This window comes from Myripristis murdjan, chromosome 18 (genome assembly GCF_902150065.1).
Source record: "Myripristis murdjan chromosome 18, fMyrMur1.1, whole genome shotgun sequence".
Classification (NCBI taxonomy): Eukaryota; Metazoa; Chordata; class Actinopteri; order Holocentriformes; family Holocentridae; genus Myripristis; species Myripristis murdjan.
In genome coordinates this window covers 2,126,251-2,146,274 of record NC_043997.1, presented here as the reverse complement: position 1 = coordinate 2,146,274, position 20,024 = coordinate 2,126,251, and the positions used below count along the sequence as shown (strand labels likewise).

The following is a 20,024-nucleotide window of genomic DNA, read 5'->3' as shown; positions in this document are numbered from 1 at the left end:
TGTGTGTGTGTGTGTGTGTGTGTGTGTGTGTGTGTGTGTATGGGAGCTACAACATATCTCATTAGGGCTGCACCTCAAATCATCCATCGTCCTCTTTGGCCAGAGATCCGATGTGGCAGCAACCTGCTGGACAGATGTGAGTTAAGCAGCGACCTTTTCACGACATGTTTTGTTCCCGTCGGTCGCTGCAGTTTGAGAAAAATACTTTTGCAATGACGCGGTGTATCTTCTGTCTGGGGTTTGAACGAGGTGCTGAAAGCCGCTGGGCTCCACTGGAGCTACTGGAGCTTCAGTTCTCCTCCATTCCTCCATGTCGGAGGACTGGAGAAGAACTGAAACCTTAATATGTCAAAATACCTATTATTATCAGAGAGCTGCAGCCGCAGGGCAACACATTTCACATTTATAATGTTAAATGTTAAATCTTAGGTCTCAACTTGAATTGCAGTGTTTTATTGGGTTAGATGCGGCGCTCTACGTCCCAGTGATGTACGATGGCCGACCACTGGAGTGTTTGCAGTCCAGTTAAAGTTGTGTGTGAGGTATAGGTAATAATATCATCAAACGACAGCGGTCGTCTCAGCAGGACATCCAACATGTCCGTGTGTGTGTGTGTGTGTGTGTGTGTGTGTGCTGTCAAAAGCTGTGAGATGGAAACTCATCAGTTGTTGTGGGTTGGGTGTGGCAAACCGACCTGAACATCCTCTCATGCTCTCTGTATTGTGTGAGTGAGAGTATGTGTGTGTGTTTGGTCAGCGTTGATCTCTTCCTGTAATAATGACTTAATACTGCCTTGTGAAACCACAGTGGCAGTTTTTTTTCCACTCTTTGTGACTTTTATTTTGAAACGGCAGCAGAAATAAGCCGAGTGACAGTCCCACCTCTGAGTCTTCAGCACAGAGTCACCATCACTGTAATATTATAATATAGAATAAGATATAATATAACATCACTGCAACATTACTATACAGCTGAATGTGGAGCTTGCTTTGCACTATGTTGCCCCTTCTAGGGTTTTCAAACCCACCTTCAAAATTAAAGTCATTTGCATCTTGCACTTTTCTTTTGTCTTGTTTCTGTTGTTTCTATGATGTTTCTTCCTTCCTGTGTTTTATTACGATGCAACTGAACTAAATCACATTAAATTATTGACATGAACCTGGACTACATGACCCCGAGCTTCAGTTTGAGTTAATAATAATGATAATAATAAGACATGACATTTGGTGACCTGGTTGACATGGGGCTGGTAGGACAGGGTGGGGTCGAGGATGATGAGTTGTGCTGCTTCAGTTGCTGCTGGACAAAAAAACCACAAACAGCCCAAAACATGTTGTCACACTCACAGAGGAAGGGGGCAGGTTTTACTTGGTGTGACTGATGAAACTCAAAGTGTTGATCTCATATCAGCGAGCTGTGGAATGGAGAGCCCATCTCTACTACGGCTGCTCTGTGAGTACACACTGGCTGTTCACTTACCTTAGTCTTTGTTTACTTACCTTAGTCTTTGTTTACTGACCTTAGTGTTTGTTTACTTACCTTAGTCTTTGTTTACTTACCTTAATCTTTGTTTACTTAACTTAGTCCTTGTTCACTTACCTTAGTTTTTGTTCACTTACCTTAGTCTTTGACTACTTACCTTACTATTTGTTCACTTACCTTAGTGTTTGTTTACTTACCTTAGTCTTGTTTATTTACCTTAGTCTTTGTTTACTTACCTAAGTCTTTGTTTACTTAACTTAGACTTTGTTTACTTACCTTAGTCTTGTTTATTTACCTTAGTCTTTGTTCACTTACCTAAGTCTTTGTTTACTTACCTTAGTCTTTGTTTACTTACCTTAGTCTTGTTTACTTACCTTAGTCTTTGTTTATTTACCTTAGTCTTTCTTTACTTACCATAGTCTTTGTTTATTTACCTTAGTCTTTGTTTACTTACCTTAGTCTTTGTTGACTTACCTAAGTCTTTGTTTACTGACCTTAGTCTTTGTCTACGTACCTTAGTCTTTGTTTACTTACCTAAGTCTTTGTTTACTTACCTTAGTCGTTGTTTACTTACTTAGTCTTTGATCACTTACCTTACTCATTGTTCAGTTATCTTAATCTTTGTTTATTTACCTTAATCTTTGTTTACTTACCTTAGTCTTTGTTCACTTACCTAAGTCTTTGTTTACTTAACTTAGTCTTTGTTTACTTACCTTAGTCTTTGATTACTTACCTTAGTCATTGTTCAATTATCTTAGTCTTTGATCACTTACCTTAGTGTTTGTTTACTTACCTTAGTCATTGTTTACTTACCTTACTCTTTGTTTACTTACCTAAGTCTTTGTTTACTTAACTTAGACTTTGTTTATTTACCTTAGTCTTTGTTTACTTAACTTAGTGTTTGTTTACTTACCTTAGTCTTGTTTATTTACCTTAGTCTTTGTTTACTTACCTAAGTCTTTGTTTACTTACCTTAGTCTTTGTTTACTTACCCAAGTCTTTGTTTACTTAACTTAGTCATTGTTCAATTATCTTAGTCTTTGTTTACTTACCTTAGTCTTTGTTTACTCACCTTAGTCTTTGTTTACTTACCTTAGTCTTTGTTTACTTACCTTAGTTTTTGTTCACTTACCTTAGTTTTTGTTCACTTACCTTAGTCTTTGATTACTTACCGTAGTATTTGTTCACTTACCTTAGTGTTTGTTTACTTACCTTAGTCTTGTTTATTTACCTTAGTCTTTGTTTACTTACCTTAGTCTTTGTTTACTTAAGTCTTTGTTTACTTACCTTACTCTTTGTTAATTTACCTTACTTTTTGTGTACTTAACTTAGACTTTGTTTACTTACCTAAGTCTTTGTTTACTTAACTTAGACTTTGTTTACTTACCTTAGTCTTGTTTATTTACCTTAGTGTTTGTTTACTTACCTTAGTCTTGTTTATTTACCTTAGTGTTTCTTTACTTACCTTAGTCTTTGTTTACTTACCTTAGTCTTTGTTTACTTACCTTAGTCTTTGTTTACTTACCTAAGTCTTGGTTTACTGACCTTAGTCTTTGTCTACGTACCTTAGTCTTTGTTTACTTACCTTACTCTTTGTTTACTTACCTAAGTCTTTGTTTACTTAACTTAGACTTTGTTTACTTACCTTAGTCTGTGTTTACTTAACTCAGTGTTCGTTTACTTACCTTAGTCTTGTTTATTTAAGTTAGTCTTTGTTTACTTACCTAAGTCTTTGTTTACTTACCTTAGTCTTTGTTTACTTACCTTAGACTTTGTTTACTTTCCTTAGTCTTGTTTATTTACCTTAGTGTTTGTTTACTTACCTTAGTCTTGTTTATTTACCTTAGTGTTTCTTTACTTACCTTAGTCTTTGTTCACTTAACTTAGTCTTTGTTTACTTACCTTAGTCTTTGTTTACTTACCTAAGTCTTGGTTTACTGACCTTAGTCTTTGTCTACGTACCTTAGTCTTTGTTTACTTACCTTACTCTTTGTTTACTTACCTAAGTCTTTGTTTACTTAACTTAGACTTTGTTTACTTACCTTAGTCTGTGTTTACTTAACTCAGTGTTCGTTTCCTTACCTTAGTCTTGTTTATTTACCTTAGTCTTTGTTTACTTACCTAAGTCTTTGTTTACTTACCTTAGTCTTTGTTTACTTACCCAAGTCTTTGTTTACTTAACTTAGTTTTTGTTTACTTACCTTAGTCTTGTTTATTTACCTTAGTCTTTGTTTACTTAACTTAGTCTTTGTTTACTTACCTTAGTCTTTGATCACTTACCTTAGTCTTTGTTTACTTACCCTAGTCTTTGTTTACTCACCATAGTCTTTGTTTACTTACCTTAGGGTTAGGGTTAGGGTTAGACAGACGTTCATATCAGTATCAGCTGATTGGTGGAAGATGCACAGATGCCTTCATGTGTTTCTCCTGCATCTGTGCTGGATTAAATCTCCAGTCAAGTCTTTATGAAACACAGTGAAGCCAAATGAGTGGCCTGCAGACTTGAGCAGGTTTGACAGGAAGTCCACAGCCCAGTTTGCATGTTGTTGGAGTGCAGCTGTCTTGTGTGATGGTGTGAAAAGCTCAAACCAAGCCGAGTCTCTTGTGTCCTCAGTGCTGACCGTGTCTCTGTGCTGCAGGCCCAACAAAGGTCAGTGCACTTCTCTGGCTGCAGGCCCAAAGTGTTAGGAGAGTCTCTGACTTCCAGCTTTACAAGAGTCAGCCCAGTCAGCCCTCTGACCTTTGTCCCTCCTCTCCACCCCCACCCAGCCTCCCTGACTCTCAGGCCCAGCACAGCTGTGCTGTTTTTGGGTAAGTCTCTTCATCTGAGCTGTGAGGAAGACTCTGCTGGATGGACGGTGAAGAGGAACACGAGCAAATATACCATGAGAGAGTGTGGATTCACCTGGGGAAAACCAGCAGCTTCCTCCTGTGTGATCATTTCTACATTCCCATTAGACACTGGAGTTTACTGGTGTGAGTCCAGAGAGGGAGCAACCAGCAACACCGTCAACATCACCGTCACTGGTGAGTCCACACAACAGCTACTCATCTTTACTGCTCCACAAACACCACATTGCACTCAAAATTAAAGAAATATGAATTTATACAAAAATAACAGCAATTACAACATATCCTCCTGTACAATATGAGACCTCTTTTCAATTCAAAACAGCAAAATAAATCATTCCTCTGACTTTCTGGTGCCAAAAATGGTTGAAATCCTGTGGTTTGTCTCTGTGTTCAGCTGTGATCCTGCAGAGTCCTGTCCTTCCTGTGATGGAGGGAGCTGCTGTGACTGTGAACTGTACAACCTGGGATAACACCAGCCTCCCAGCTGATTTCTATAAAGATAGCTCCCTCATCAGGACTGAGTCTACAGGACAGATGACCATTCACCATGTTTCCAAGTCTGATGAAGGCCTCTACCACTGCATCTCTGGTTATGGACAGTCTCCACCCAGCTGGCTGGCTGTGGCAGGTGAGCCAGTTTCTCTGACATGAGCAGGTGCTGCAAGAATTCTTGTCCAAACGTTCAAGTGAGTTTCAGCGTTTTAAAATGCTTTGAGACAGAGTTTACTCCCACCTGCACTTTCACCTGACCTGCTCCACTGCTCTGTCTCTAGTTTTACCTTCAACTACAACACCAACAACATCATCACCACAAACAACACCACGACCAACAACACCACCAACAACACCAGCCCCTCCTCCAGCTCCCCTGCTGTCTCCAGTCAGACTGCTCTGCCACCTAGTGGTGTTCTGTCCTTACTGCATCTCAACTCTGCTCCTGGTGTCTCTGTGGTGCCAGAGGTCTGCAGGTAAGAGACTGACTGACTGACCGTCTCTCTGTCTTGTGCTCTCTTGCTGCTGTTTACTGCCAACACCAGGTCAGAGACTAGAAAAATATCCTCAGCCAAACTTAGAAAAATCAGTTTTTGCTGTGGATTCAGTCGATGTAAATAAATGAATCCTGCTGTTGCCTCTGTCAGTACCGGTCCTGTATTAGTAGAGGACAGATTTTCTGAATTTTTCTTCAACTTTGACCTTCAGGACCTGAGCCACCCGTCTCCATGGCAACAGTGCAGACCAACCAGGCTGATGAGGGATTGGATGACGAGTATGATGACGTCATTGCTGATGTCACCACCGAGCATGACTTCTGAGATGAATGGATGAGGACAAAAAGGAGTAAATCAAAAGGTCACCCTGCCAGAGGAGTCCTGCAGTAACTGGACACTGACAGTCAGTTTAGACAAAACATCGGCTGCCGTCAAGCAGTCCAAAAAAATCACGTCCTGCGTCCTCTCCTAACCACTTTTCCTTTACTTCGATTGGAAAACATCACGAGGAGAACAGCACGGTGAAAAATTTGACTTCATAGCAAGGCTGGACTTTAAATAAAAAGGGAATACGGGCTGCCAGTCACAAAAAAAGAAACCAAACGCTTGTCATATATAAAATGCTTGCTCACGCTCATATTTACCCACATGAATGCCAGTTAGTATGAAAATAATTGTTAGATTGTTGTAAGATTACAGGTGGAACATGTATGGCTTACCAATCTACCACTGTACATGTCATCACTGTCAAGTGTCAAACATGTTGAATTAAAAACATCACCTGGACAAAAACGCCTCATATCTGTTTTCTTTCTTTTGTGGGAGGACATCACCTCCTGTCCTCGGGTAAAGGACGCTCCAGTGTCTCCTCTGCTAAAGGAGACAGGAAAGGAAGCAGTGAAGCTCCTTTCCTTAACATTTAGAGACCTGGAGCCGCTCTGATCACGGCTGCCACTCAGAGACTTCCAGCTCCTTTCACACACATATACCAGCCATGGTGAAGCTAAGAATATGAGATTAAAAGAAATGTATTGTGATTAATGGGTTTTATTGCACTGACAGAAAAATATTTCAACAACACAGTGGAGTCATGGTACCACACAGTCACAGATGGAGTGAGGGCACCCTCTGTGGTTTCAGACTAGAACTGCAAGATTGTGAGAGGAATTTTTTTTTTTTTTTTTTTTAAATGTCTCCATGTAGTCATCAAAATACCTTGATGGACTTGGTACACAGTGTTTGTGTTCTTTAATACTACATGTTCATATTTTTTCTATCATGGCGAACAATAAACATATTTCATTTAATTTCATTTCTGATGGGGCAATGGCCTGCTAATTTATTTATTTATTTATTTATTGCCTGCAGTTTCGTCACCAGGGGGCGCACTGGATGCCACATTCAGTCACATGTGCCTACAACCCCTCCTCCCCCACTCATATTTTCCCTCATGGTTTGATAGATACTAGTGCTTCTCAATAAATTAGAATATCATCAAAAAGTTGATTTATTTCAGTAATTCAATTTAAAAAGTGAAACTCATCTATTATATCGATTCATTACACACAGACTGATATATTTCAAGTGTTTATTTCTTTTAATTTTCATGATTATGGCTTACAGCTAATGAAAACCCCAAATTCAGTATCTCAGAAAATGATAATATTGTGAAACAGTTCCATTTTGGAGACTCATGGTGTCACACTCCAATCAGCTAATTAACTCAAAACACCTGCAGAGATTTCCTGAGCCTTTAGATCAGGGGTGTCAAACTCGTGCCATGGAGGGCCGAGAGGCTGCAGGTTTTCATTCCAACCAACAACTCCACCAGGTGATTTCACTGATTAGTCCCGCCTCTCTGTTTGGAGGTAGGGTGATCAGTGAAATCACCTGGTGGAGTTTTTGGTTGGAATGAAAACCTGCAGCCTCTCGGCCCTCCATGGCATGAGTTTGACACCCCTGCTTTAGATGGTCTCTCAGTCTGGGTCAGAAGCTACACAGTCATGGGAAGGACTGCTGACTCGACAGTTGTCCAGAAGACCATCACTGACAGCCTGCACCAGGAGGGGGAGACACAAAAGGTCTTAGCTGAAGAAGCTGGCTGTTCACAGAGAGCTGTATCCAAGCACATTAATGCAGAGCTGAATGGAAGGAAAAAAGGTGGTAGAAAAAGGGGTACCAGGAACAGGGAAAAATGCAGGACATAGAGGATTGTGAAACGAAGCCCACTCAAGAATCTGGGGGAGATTCACGAGGAGTGGCCTGCAGCTGGAGTCAGTGCTTCACCAGCCACCGGGCACAGATGAATCCAGGACACGAGCTACAACTGTGGCATCCCCGTGTCAGACTCAGGCTACGTTTACACGTAGTCGGGTATTTTGAGAAACGAATATTTCCCTCCCTCCGTTTTCCAAAATAACATCATGCACACGACATCGTTTTCAAAAAAGTTTCCGTTTACATCAACCCTCATAAATACGCCGTCGAGCGCCATCATAACTACGTCACCTACTTCCTACACGGCGGTGTAGGAAGAAGGAGAAAGCCATGCAAGCCAATCAGAATCCAAACCCGACAGCAGTCTGCCCAGGTCGGACCCAAGCGATGCTGGCGGTGCTGCTGACTGGCTCTGTGTGTTGGAGGGAGGAGACTGACCTCCGAGCCCTCATTCATCTCTGCTCCTCTATATAAAAAAGCTGCTGTAATTGAAAATGCAAACATATGGACAGAAATGCGACTGCTACTGTGAATGCATCCATGATCATCACCATTATAGACATAATATACGTATATCATGTCTATGATCACCATAGCCAAATGTAAACATTGCGTGCACTTTTGGCGCATAATGTGACGTCGGCTGCCTGCAACTCTGTATTTCTCCATTTTTCTCAGTTTATATGCAAACGCGAAACAGGAGTTTTCCTAAATCTCCACTTTGGCCAGAGTTTTTAGAAAGAATCCTTCTCAGAGGCGAATTCGCCGTTTGCGTGTAAACGAAGGGCACAAACGAAGGGAAATGTCTCCGTTTTTAAAAATACCTGTGTAAGTGTAAATGTAGCCTTAGACTTAGAAGATCTTTATTGTCCCCGAGGGGCAATTTTGTGTGCATCACATACATAAAACACATACATCTACACTAAGTACAAGACACACACAGGTCACACAAGCCACTCTTGGTCCAGAGACAACGTCAGAGGCGTCGTACCTGGGCTCAGGACAAAAAGGACTGGACTGTTGCTCAGTGGTCTAAAGTCCTCTTTTCAGATGAAAGTAAATTTTGCATTTCATTTGGAAATCAGGGTCCCAGAGTCTGGAGGAAGAGGAGAGGAGAGGCACAGAATCCAAGCGGCTTGAGGTCCAGTTAAAGTTTCCACAGTCGGTGGTGGTTTGGGGAGCCATGTCAGCTGCTGGTGCTGGTCCACTGTGTTTCATCAGGTCCAGGTGTAAAAGGGTCAGTTGTGCAGCAGGAATATATATATATATATGTGTGTGTGTGTAAAAGATTATGTACAGTACTTATTGTTATTATTATTGTTACAATTACACAAAATCTGTGTAACTTTAAATTTATTTCATTTTTATTTATTTTAGTTAATACCTGACAGGTTGGGCCTCTGAGTCAGTATATGGAACTTTAAATTTGAGTTTGTACCCCAACGTTCCTTTATGGTGTGACACTGCCTCTATAACTAGTCTTTTGGCACCTTTACCTTCCCTATTGTTGTTGGTCTCCGTGGGAGAGGGGCACAGTGTTTGGAAGAAACTGACCGGAGCATTTTTTGTTTTTATGCTGTTTTCGTCAGAGAACAGCATAAAAACATCAGCGTTCTATGCGGTCATCATCTTTGCCGTTTATATTCCACCACAGGCGGACACGGATGCTGCTCTTACCACTCTGCATGACACCATCAACAAACACTACGCCAAACACCCGGACACAGCCCTCATCGTGGCCGGTGACTTAACAAGGCAAACCTCAAAAAGGTTATGCCCAACTTTTTCCAACACGTCACATGTCACATTTTGGATCACTGTTACACCCCATTCAAGAACGGATACAAAGCCGTATCACTGGCAGCTTTTGGTAAGGCTGACCACGACGCCATTTTCCTCTTACCAAAATATAAACAAAGGCTATGTCCGAAATCACTCCCTAATCACTATATAGGGCACTATATAGTGCACGACTATATAGGGCACTATATAGTGATTACACCATTTTGTAGGGGTGTCCGAATGTTTAGTGATTATTAATGTTCACTATATAGTCCACTGGATGTATCCCACAATCCACCGCAAAATGCAGTGAACATCCGATGGTCACTAATCAGGCAATATATCCCGTCATGCATTGCGGAATGGCGCCGAACAACGAGCGAAGTAGTGTCCAAAACGGTCCGCTATTGAGTTCAATACATAGTCCACTACATTGAATTCCCTATATAGTGAGTAGGGAGGGGGGAGGGAGGGAGTGATTTCGGACACAGCCAATGGCTAAGACAGGAACCACCGGTATCGCGAGAGGTCAGACGCTGGTCTGTCCAACCAGAGGCCACACTACAGGACGCGCTGAGTGACGTAGACTGGGACATGCTTCAGGGGAGCTCGGATGACGTCAACGAGTTTACGGAAGTGGCTACGTGCTTTATATCCAAGCTATTAGATGATACCATGGTGAGTGTGAAGGTTTTTCCCAATCAGAAACCTGAAAGCACCTTCCGCTGCCTATAACGAGGGACTCATCTCTGGAGATATGTCACCGTACAAGCGTACGAGCCTACAAGCTCAGGAAAGCGGTGAAAGCGGCTAAGAGGCGATACAGGGATAAGGTGGAGGTACAACTGTAGGACCGCAACAGGAGACGCATGTGGCAAGGACTATTACAGATTATAGAGGACGAGTGAACACCTCGGCTGTTGTGGACTCCTCACTGGTGGAAGAGCTAAACACCTTTTTCGCTTGCTTTGAGGCTGGCTGTGGCTAGCGTAATCGAAGCAAGCGGCCTGACAGGTGAGGCGAACCGCCCACTCTCACTCTCGGAGCACGACGTAAGGAAAGCTCTGAGATGAGTGAACAGCAGGAAGGCAGCCGGCCCAGACGGCATCCCTGGCGTCTACTAAAATCCTGCGCTAACCAGCTAGCTCCGGTGTTCACAACCATATTTAATCTGTCCCTGGCCCACTCTGTCGTCCCCACCTGCCTGAAAAAGTCCACCATCATCCCTGTGCCCAAAAAGACCAACCCAGCCGGTCTAAATGATTACCGCCCTGTAGCTCGGACCTCCGTGGTGATGAAGTGCTTTGAAAGACTCATCAAAGACTTCATCTGTTCATCACTGCCGGACTCCCTGGACCCCCTTCAGTTCGCTTATCGCCCCAATAGGAGTACTGAGGAGGCCATCACCCATGTCCTCCACTCCACCCTCTCCCACCTGGACACCGGTAAGGGGAATTATGTGCGTCTGCTGTTTATTGATTACAGCTCAGCATTTAACACCATAGTTCCCCACAGACTGGTCACCAACCTCAGGGACCTGGGGCTGAGTCCCTCACTCTGCTCCTGGGTTCAGAGCTTCCTGATTGGCAGACCACAGGTGGTGAAGGTTGGAGCCCACGCCTCCAGTTCCCGTACCCTCAACACTGGTGCCCCCCAAGGCTGCGTACTGAGCCCTCTGCTATACTCCCTTTACACCCATGACTGCACGGCGACACACCAATCCAACATCATTGTGAAATTCGCGGATGACACAGTGGTGGTAGGCCTCATCTCCAACAACAACGAGACGGCCTATCTGGAGGAGGTGGAGCTGCTGTCTTCATGGTATAAGGACAACAACCTGGACCTGAATATCTCCAAGACCAAGGAGGTGGTGGTCGACTTCAGGCAAGAGAGGCAGAGGATCCACTATGCGCCGCTCAGGATCAATCTAGAGAGTAAGCAATTACAGGTACCTCGGGGTTCACATCTCTGACGACCTGACATGGACCACACACACCACCACCTTGGTGAAGAAGGCTCGGCAGCGTTTATGCCACCTCAGGCGGCTCAGGAAATTTAAGATTTCTACTTCGCTGCTGAAAACCTTCTACACCGCCACAGTGGGGTCTGTGCTTTCTGTGAGCATCACTGCCTGGTACGGCAGCTGCAGCTCCCAGGACAGGAAGGCCCTGCACAGAGTGATCTGATGTGCTGAACGCATCACCCGCACAGCACCGCCCGGCCTCCGGGACATCTACACCCGGCGATGCAGGTCCAGGGCAAATCGGATTATAAAAGACACTCACCATCCCAACCATAGGCTGTTCGAGTGGCTGCCCTCAGACAAGCGGCTTCGCTCCATCAAAGCCAGGACTGAGAGGCTGAAAAGGAGCTTCTTCCCCCAGGCCACTCGGATCACACGGTTCTTCAGGGTTCTTCTACTTATTTGTACTTATTGTATATTGTTGTCTATTGTACATAAGTTGTACATTGTATATAGGAATGTTATATATACTTTCTATTTTATCTTTATTTTATTTTTTTAACTACTTTATTCTATCAATTTTTTACTTGCACAGTGCTGGAGTTTTTGCAATTACATTTCACTGCTGCTGTACCTGTACATTCATGCATGTGACGAATAAAAATCTTGAATATCAGATTGCTCGCATGCAAAACATCGCGTTGCTTCAAAGCAGCCCACATGAGCAGAAATTCAATTCATTTTCGGTCAGAATTTGCTTTTTTCCCCCTTGTTTCAGTGAAGGAGAGTAAATCAATATTCAAATCAGATATCAAAGGGGGGGGGTAAACATTTAAACAGTATTACAAAATAATAAATAGCTGCAACAGTCCCTTTTGTGTTTTTTGTTCCACACACTTCATTTTGACAGGAGCTGAAGTTTTATTTTATGTAGATTATATCTGTCAGATCAAAGATGTGTAATGAGGGGATACTTTTTTTTTTTTTTTTGATTCTTCCTTTGAAAAACCACAGTTCTACCCTGTAACTTTGTCCCAGGCACTAAACAGGCTCAGACTGTCTGTAGTGACGTTGAATGTTAAACTGTGGCTGCTGAGCTGAGACAGGAGACGCTCGCTGTCCTCTCCTCAGAGACTGCAGCTCTTCTTCTGGGGAAACTGGGAGGAGACACACTGAAACACACAGAGGGAGCTGGTGGTTTCTTTTTCTTTAAGGAAACTCCCCTAATTTTCAGTGAAATGAAACCTAAAAATGTCAGTGAATTCACTGCGTCCAGGCTGCACTCAGTTTGATATCTCTGTTCAGCTGCAGGCGGTTTCAACAGGAAGTGTTTAAACAGAGCAGCGGCCGCTCCCCCACTCGAAACTGCAGGAAGGAAACTGAGTCAAACTGCACAACAGAGTGTTTCCTGCAATAACCATAGTATAAATAACCATCCAGCCCTTCAGTGTCTCCATCAGCCCAAACCCCAGAGTTTATTTAATTCCTCCAAAGATTTTGATCAGCTTTAACTCAGAGAGCAGCACATACAAAGGGTTCTTCCAAAGTAAAAGCCCCCTGCCTTGTGGCTCTGTTGAAGCTGTTGTGGGCTGACCAGGGCTGGCACTAGCCATTTGGGTGCCCTAAGCACAAATGCTTTGTGGTGCTTGTTCTATAATAATTTAAAATAATAAATAAATACCACCACTGTTATTAAGAAAAGATCTGTGCAATGACTGTAGAAGAACTGAAAATTGTTAACACAGTACAAAGTATGTTTAAATAAGGAACTTTAAATAACTTTAAATAATTTGAAAGTGCAAATTTCACGAGTACAAATAACTACATAATAAAATTTACTTAACAGAGGAACTCTCTACAAAAGACCATGCTATTCTATAAAACTATGCAGGGCCGCTGCTCCCTATACAGAGACTACGCACAGCGCGTAGGGCCCCGAGTACCTGCAGGGGGCCCCAAAAATTAAGGTTGTACAAATGAAGGAAGTTTTTTCATAATCAGTGTTTTATTTGAATTTCATTAGAAATATAACCTAACATTTACACATAAAATTTGTCTGAACAACACATTAGCCCAATTGAACACGGCCATTTCATACCAGACTATGCCATACATTAGGTGCAGAGTTTCACTGTGTGTGCATTGCAAATGTACTTCTTGCACTGGGTGCATGAATAGTGTTTTTCTGTCCATCTTGGGTCCACACACCTCACAGCGCTTCTTTTTGTTACTGGCCACAATCTAGAATAATGAGAAGATAAAGATCTTTACTAACACTCGTCACATTGGCAGCTATGCGGGGCGGTTCATTTCTTGGAGACTCGATTATGAGAAATGTGAAGTTAGCGACACCAGCAACCACAGTCAAATGCATTCCAGAAAGTTATCATGAGAAGTTATCCTGTTCGACCCTAAATACCTTAAGGAATCGGTTTCTAATGACATAGCTACTCTGGATGGCATTACTTTCAATCACACAGGCTCCTGTTCCCTGGCTTGTGCATATGCGTGCATGCGCGTGCACGAACGTGCACCAACGGACATGCAAATACACCACTATAACGATAATGGGAATAGAATTGAGAATCACTATCAATAACCTTTGTTTCAAGAGAAAAAGTTCGGAGAATCACCTTCATTTAATGTTGTTTTATGGAATATTAAAAACTATAATTTTAATGTATTTCAATCTGCCAAAAAATGGTCAAAGGAGGTTTAACTGTGTTTTTTTTTTTTTTTAATGGCAGTGTAGAAAGGTGTTGTAATGACAATCCAGTAAGTACTGAGCACTGTGAAGTATGTTCTTATACTTATGTTTTATCCCCCCCCCCCCCCCAAAAAAAAAAAATCACACACACACACACACGTCAGGCTGTACTGGTTTTTATTTCAGGAAGCATCAATCAGCAGATCAAAAATATTTTTCTCTTCCACAATCCTGAGATCTGTTCAAGATGTGCATTACATCACACTGCTAAGTATGATGCTGCTAAGTAAGTATAAATGATAAATGAATCATAAACAATCTGAGAAAATTTAAATGACAAAGTGTTTTACATTATAAATGAATTAATTGCAAAGTCAAGAGAAACTTCAGATACACAGGAAGAATCTGTGAAGAATAAAGTCTGTTCAAACCAGACGAATGAAGCAGAGAAGCTGCAGCTGAAATTTAAAATACACACAGAGCTGGAGCTTCATCAGTGAAGCTGCATCACTCCTGCTGCTGAAGGATGCCAAGTCATCATTATCATCAAGTCATGACTTGTATATTGTATATACTTCTGCATCTACTCTATTTTATTTTATTTTATTTTATGTTTCTATTGATGCTGCTGTAACATAAGAATTTCCCAGTTTGGGATCAATAAAGTAAATCTATCTATCTATCTATCTATCTATCTATGACTCAGCGTGTGTCTTCACTCACACACAGGCTTGGTGTGTGATGACCAGGTGATGGTTCAGTGTTCACTGTGTGCTGCACCACTTCACTGCACTTACATCACATTTAGTGGATTATTCTCAAATAATCAGGAGAGATGCATAAAGTAAAGGATACAACAATATAGGGATTCACAGATAACACATCCACAATCTATTAGACATTAGCTCATTAACATAATATCTAACAGCTGTTTCTTCATTAAATATTCATCAGTTTACATGTAAGTTTGATTAGTCCTTCCTGAAGAGCTGCACGTAAAGTAATGGCTCACTAGCAGTTATGTTTTCTTTGGTTCCTCAGCTGTTCCCCAGTAACACTTCAAACTGTTGTGGATGTTATTAAAAAGCAGCAGCTACTCAGCTGAGAGCAAAGGTGAGTTATAACATGATGTGAAGGAGTGAAGGAGTGAAGGTTAGTGTTTGTGGTTCTGTGTTCAGGAGCTGCCTCAACACTGCAGCTGCTCTCTCCCTCACCTCACACTCTTTCATGGGATCTCTGCTTCTGGTTTTGATCTGGTGCTGTTTAGATGTTTTGGATTTATCCTGTGAGTTTGATCGTGGCATCATCTCATTATTCACTGGTCAGAATCACCGTCTGGCTCCTTCCACTAAAGCCTCCTGCAGCTGCTCTGCTCTGACAGCAGCTCTGCCACCACTCTGACCCCCACTTTGCTCATTTTACTGGTTTTTCCCCCAAAATATTTTTGCCCTTTTTCCCTTACAGCGCCACCCACAGGACAGTTTATGAACCTGCAACTGTCCTGGGTCAGGATGGACTTGAGCTCGAGTCAGCAGAAACGCATCACTGACTGCTGAGCTCAGCACATTTTCAGGACATGCTGCACATTTTAGGTGGGCAGTCCTGCTCCTGTTGATGTGGCATCAAACAGGAACGACCACAGGAGACGTTTCTCTACGACTCAACCCGTCTGCCCGGCGCCTCAGACCCACAGGGCGGCCATTTGTTCCTGCTTCTCACAACCTGACATCAGCCAAGCCGACCCCGCTGGCCTCCTCCACCCGACTCAGACACAGCTACAGTTCAGCTGAGGCAGCATCTGGATCCAGAACCACAACACACTCCTGACACACTCCTAACACACTCCTGCTTTCAGCTGAGTAGTTCATGCATCCTCACTGTGCACCTGCCCGTGTTCTACACTTGGTTTTTGTTTTCTGCGCATCACAGCAGCCACAGCAGAAAGACCCACAATAAACACTGCCAATGGAGGACAGCCGCTGCAGCATGACTACGCCCATGGTGATTCACAGAGTCTGAAACAAAAAATCAAAGACAAAGAAAAAGACAAAGACAAAGTCAGGTTGATGAGTAAACAGATGAGGGTCAGAGGAAAAGGCTGCATGTGCTCCTCATCAGACTCATGTGGGAGTTTGTCTGGAAACATGTCAGTTTTCTCTCCTGACTCTCACTGACTGAACTGAGGGGAACATGTTTGGTACCAACAAGGGTTGTTCAAGACAACATGTCCATCTGTGAAGGGCTTCACTTGTGGAACAGCTGGGACAAGGCCTTTTGAAAATGGACCTCACTTTATACATTTATAAATATATATTTGACAATAAGGTGGAAAGAAAAATATAAATCTTATTAAAACAGTTTATGATTTTTTTTTTTTTTGTTCTGAGAATTGAAAGAGTTGCCTAACAGATTATTGAAAGTAAGGGGAGGCTTTCATGCATGCACCATGAAAGCCTGAGTCCAGATTTTTTTCTTATGTGTTTTTACTCTTCTTAGGGTATGAATATTTCTGTGAGTCTCCATACAGGATGCAGGACTGGTATTACCATGTCATGATACTAGTAATATGTTATCAACAACAATAACTGACAGTCTCTGCATAAACCTCAATGTAGGGGAGCAGCAGAGAATACTCTAACAGCTAATATGCAATTCCACCATAGAAACCATTGCATTTAAGAGAAAATGACTTTTAAACAGCTGTCCACTGTAGTGACCGCCATGTGCCAGAGGGTTAAAATGGAAAAAGAACAGAATGAATGATTCCTGCTGCTCACATCAGTCATTATCTACTGTAGTGCTATGAAATCATGATCAAAGTATAAAGTCAAGCTCTCATATTTCTGTCCTGTGTCTGTTCAGAATCCACCTCCAACATGAAATAAAACAGACCTCAGGTCAGATGTCATCCTGTCCCAGTTAAACTCACCTGGATCTACAACCTCCAGCCTGATGGTGCTGATGGGACGAGTTTTAATTATGGCTGCCTCTATTAGTTCTTCAAGAATATCGTTACACACATGTTTGGCATCAGCAACTGTAAACACTCGACACACGTATGTTCCACTGTCCTCCTCCGTCACGTTCTTCAGAATCACAGACAGGTCACCGTTCTTCATCTCTTTGTCTTTCAGCTCCACCCGGTTCTTAAAAGATGGATGCTGGTAGTCTAAGTCAAAGTGCCTGTCTCGATAAAAGAAAACATATTCTGGATCCTTCAGGTCAGTTCTGCTCCACTCTGCTGCTCTGATGTCGACACCATCAGGAGCCTGACAGCTCAGGGTGACATCGTCTCCAGGTCGAGCTGTCAGGTTCAGCTTCAGGACTAAAGGACGATGGAAAGTTTTTGTCAGTTCAAACTTCAAATGGATCCTCAAACACTCAGAAGCCGTCGGCTCATTAGTTTTAACATCAGCCCTGTTCACAAATAAGCACATACACACACACACACACACACACACACACACATACACAGATGCATGTCAATAAATCAGAATACCATCAAAAAGTTCATTATTTCAGTAATTCAATTTAAAAAGTGAAACATATTTATATATTCCTTACACAAAGTGTGATACATTTCAAGTGATTCATTCGTTTAATTTGGATGATTATGGCTTACAGCTAATGAAAACCAGAAATTCAGAACTTGAAGAACTTTTGGACACACACACACACACACACACACACACACACACACACACACACACACACAAACACACACACTAACACACACACACACACACACACACACACACACACACATACATTCACCTGCAGAGGAAGCAGCCAGGTGACAGATCAGGGAGCTCAGAGCCAGGAGGGAGGCAGCGCTGAGAGAAGCCATGAGAGCAAGATCTGCCTCTGAGTGTGTGTGTGTGTGTGTGTGTGTGTGTGTGTGTGTGTAAGGCTGTGTGTGTCTTGCTACTTCCTGGAGCTTCTCTATATATGTGGAGGCGTGCCTCTGGGTCATGTGATTTACAAGAAGCAACTGTGGTCTGGCTCTGGTAGTGTAAAGTTTGTCCACAGCTTCTCCTTCAGTGTTTTCTCTTTGTTTTGATTCTGTTCCACATTGAACTGCAGATTAACACTGAACACACCAAACTGAGAGAGAACACAACTAAACACAAGGTTTTCACAATAAAACTGAAGAGGTGGGTCCAAACCTGACTGGTAACATCAACAACACAACTGAACACACACAAACACACACACACACACACACACACACACACACACACACACACACACACACACACACACATATACACAGTACTGTTTCCATCACTTCAGAGGACATTACATTGACTTACATTCATTTCCTGGAAATTTCTTATCCTAACCCTAACCCTAACCCAACCCTAAAGTTACCTTTAAATCAAGTCTTCATTCTAAAATGAATGATTTTCACTTCTGGGGACTTGCTTTTTGTCCCCATAAGGGAGGCGAGTCCCCACAACATGAGTGTGTAAACAGATTTATGTCCCCACAACATTAGCAAGACCTAGACCACACACACACACACACACACACACAGCCCTCACACAGCCACAGGTGTGTGTGAGGGAGTAGGGATGGAAATCTTCATCCCCGGGACGATACGATATGCATCTCGATATGTAGGCTACGGTACGATACGCTAACGATTCACATGAAGCATCTTCCGATTCAATACGATACGATTTATCTTCCCACCGCGATGCAGTCACGATGCAATCACGATTCAATACAATCTAATAACAATGCAAATCTGTGTAAATTAATCATCAATGTAATGCTCAAATAATACTGAAGATGGCAGCAATGCAACAAATTGGATGCCAACTGCCGTTAAACGCCAAAGAAGAAGAAGACGAAGAAGCAGAAGAAGATGGGAGGAAAACAAATAGCGACAGAAGAAGAAGTAGTAGTCTTCTTTTTCTTCTGTCGCTATTTCTGTATTTCTGGCAGACCAGACGCCTATACGCGTACTGCTGCCCCCCGCGGCTGAGTGTCACATTACGTCAGAGAGTGGAATACGCCAAAACACGGGAACATGCCAAGTAACATGTAAACGGAATATTCCAGTTGGCGCAGCGCAGAACCGGGATATGTGTGCATGTAAACGTAGTCCATGTCGTCGCCTCAGGTGAGTATTCTGGTTGGTCGTGCTGCCTGTGTGCTTGATAACAAGACGGCATATCTTACAAATGGCTTGGGACTTGTCAAGGTTTCCATCCCTCTTAAAATATCCAAAGTGACGCCAAACATGCGACTTGTATGTATGGCTAGGCAAACTATGAACTTGTGCGTCTGCCATGTCCAGCGCTTGGCGGAGTCGAGTCAACACGTGTTTCTTGTTGCCTGCAGCAGTCTGCCTGTTGCCCGGAGGTTGATATTCAGTGAGAAGTGACGCCGAGTGGTGAACAGATGAATCAGAGTGTGTTTGTCGTTCCGCAACAAATAGTCCGCTTGTGAGAACTGCTGAGATAATTATGGAAGTGAATTGACTGAAAATAATCATTTAAAAAATATTTATATTAATAATGAATCGGATTTTACCGATGCAAAGCTTTGACAAGGCGATGCATCGTGGTTTCAGCCCAGATTCTATCCGATGCACACCATTCCAACCGATGCAACACATCGTAGACCCTTGCATCGGTGCAATGATTGCATATCGGCTAAAAAGTCCATCCCTATGAGGGAGCCCTCTTCAGGTTCAGAGGAGAGCTGCAAAAGTGAGAGAGAAAAATAAATTATGAGCATGTGTGTGTGTGTGTGTGTGTGTGTGGAGTTGTTCTGGTAAAAGTCAGTGATCATTTCTATAGTCAAGACCCAAACTCCCCAAATATAATCTAACAAGTAAAACAAAAACACAGCACAAAAGATAAAAACAGCTGTTTATCAAGAGATGATTTCAAAATTATCTATTTTAGATTTAGATGAATCACTGAGGGATTTATTTATGCAATCTTTCAGTTTTTTAGCCAGAGGTGAAGATGAACAGCAGCCTCTCACAGTGGACTCCCTGAACACACACACACAC

General features: G+C 42.5%; 1 protein-coding gene across 2 annotated transcripts in view; it reads right to left on the bottom strand.

The window, feature by feature from the left end:
• The window catches only part of LOC115376661 (programmed cell death 1 ligand 1-like), a 104,095-nt gene extending 86,202 nt beyond the window's left edge, over nucleotides 1-17,893 (bottom strand). For both annotated transcript variants that reach the window (XM_030076397.1, XM_030076396.1), the window contains exons 1-3: nucleotides 17,771-17,893; nucleotides 16,926-17,321; nucleotides 15,547-15,548 (exon numbers count right to left, since the gene is read on the bottom strand). In XM_030076397.1, coding sequence (XP_029932257.1) covers nucleotides 15,547-15,548; nucleotides 16,926-17,321; nucleotides 17,771-17,843 — 471 coding nt within the window. In that variant the 5' untranslated portion in view covers nucleotides 17,844-17,893. The remainder of the gene's footprint in view (nucleotides 1-15,546; nucleotides 15,549-16,925; nucleotides 17,322-17,770) is intronic.
• Between the last annotated feature and the right edge of the window lie 2,131 nt (nucleotides 17,894-20,024).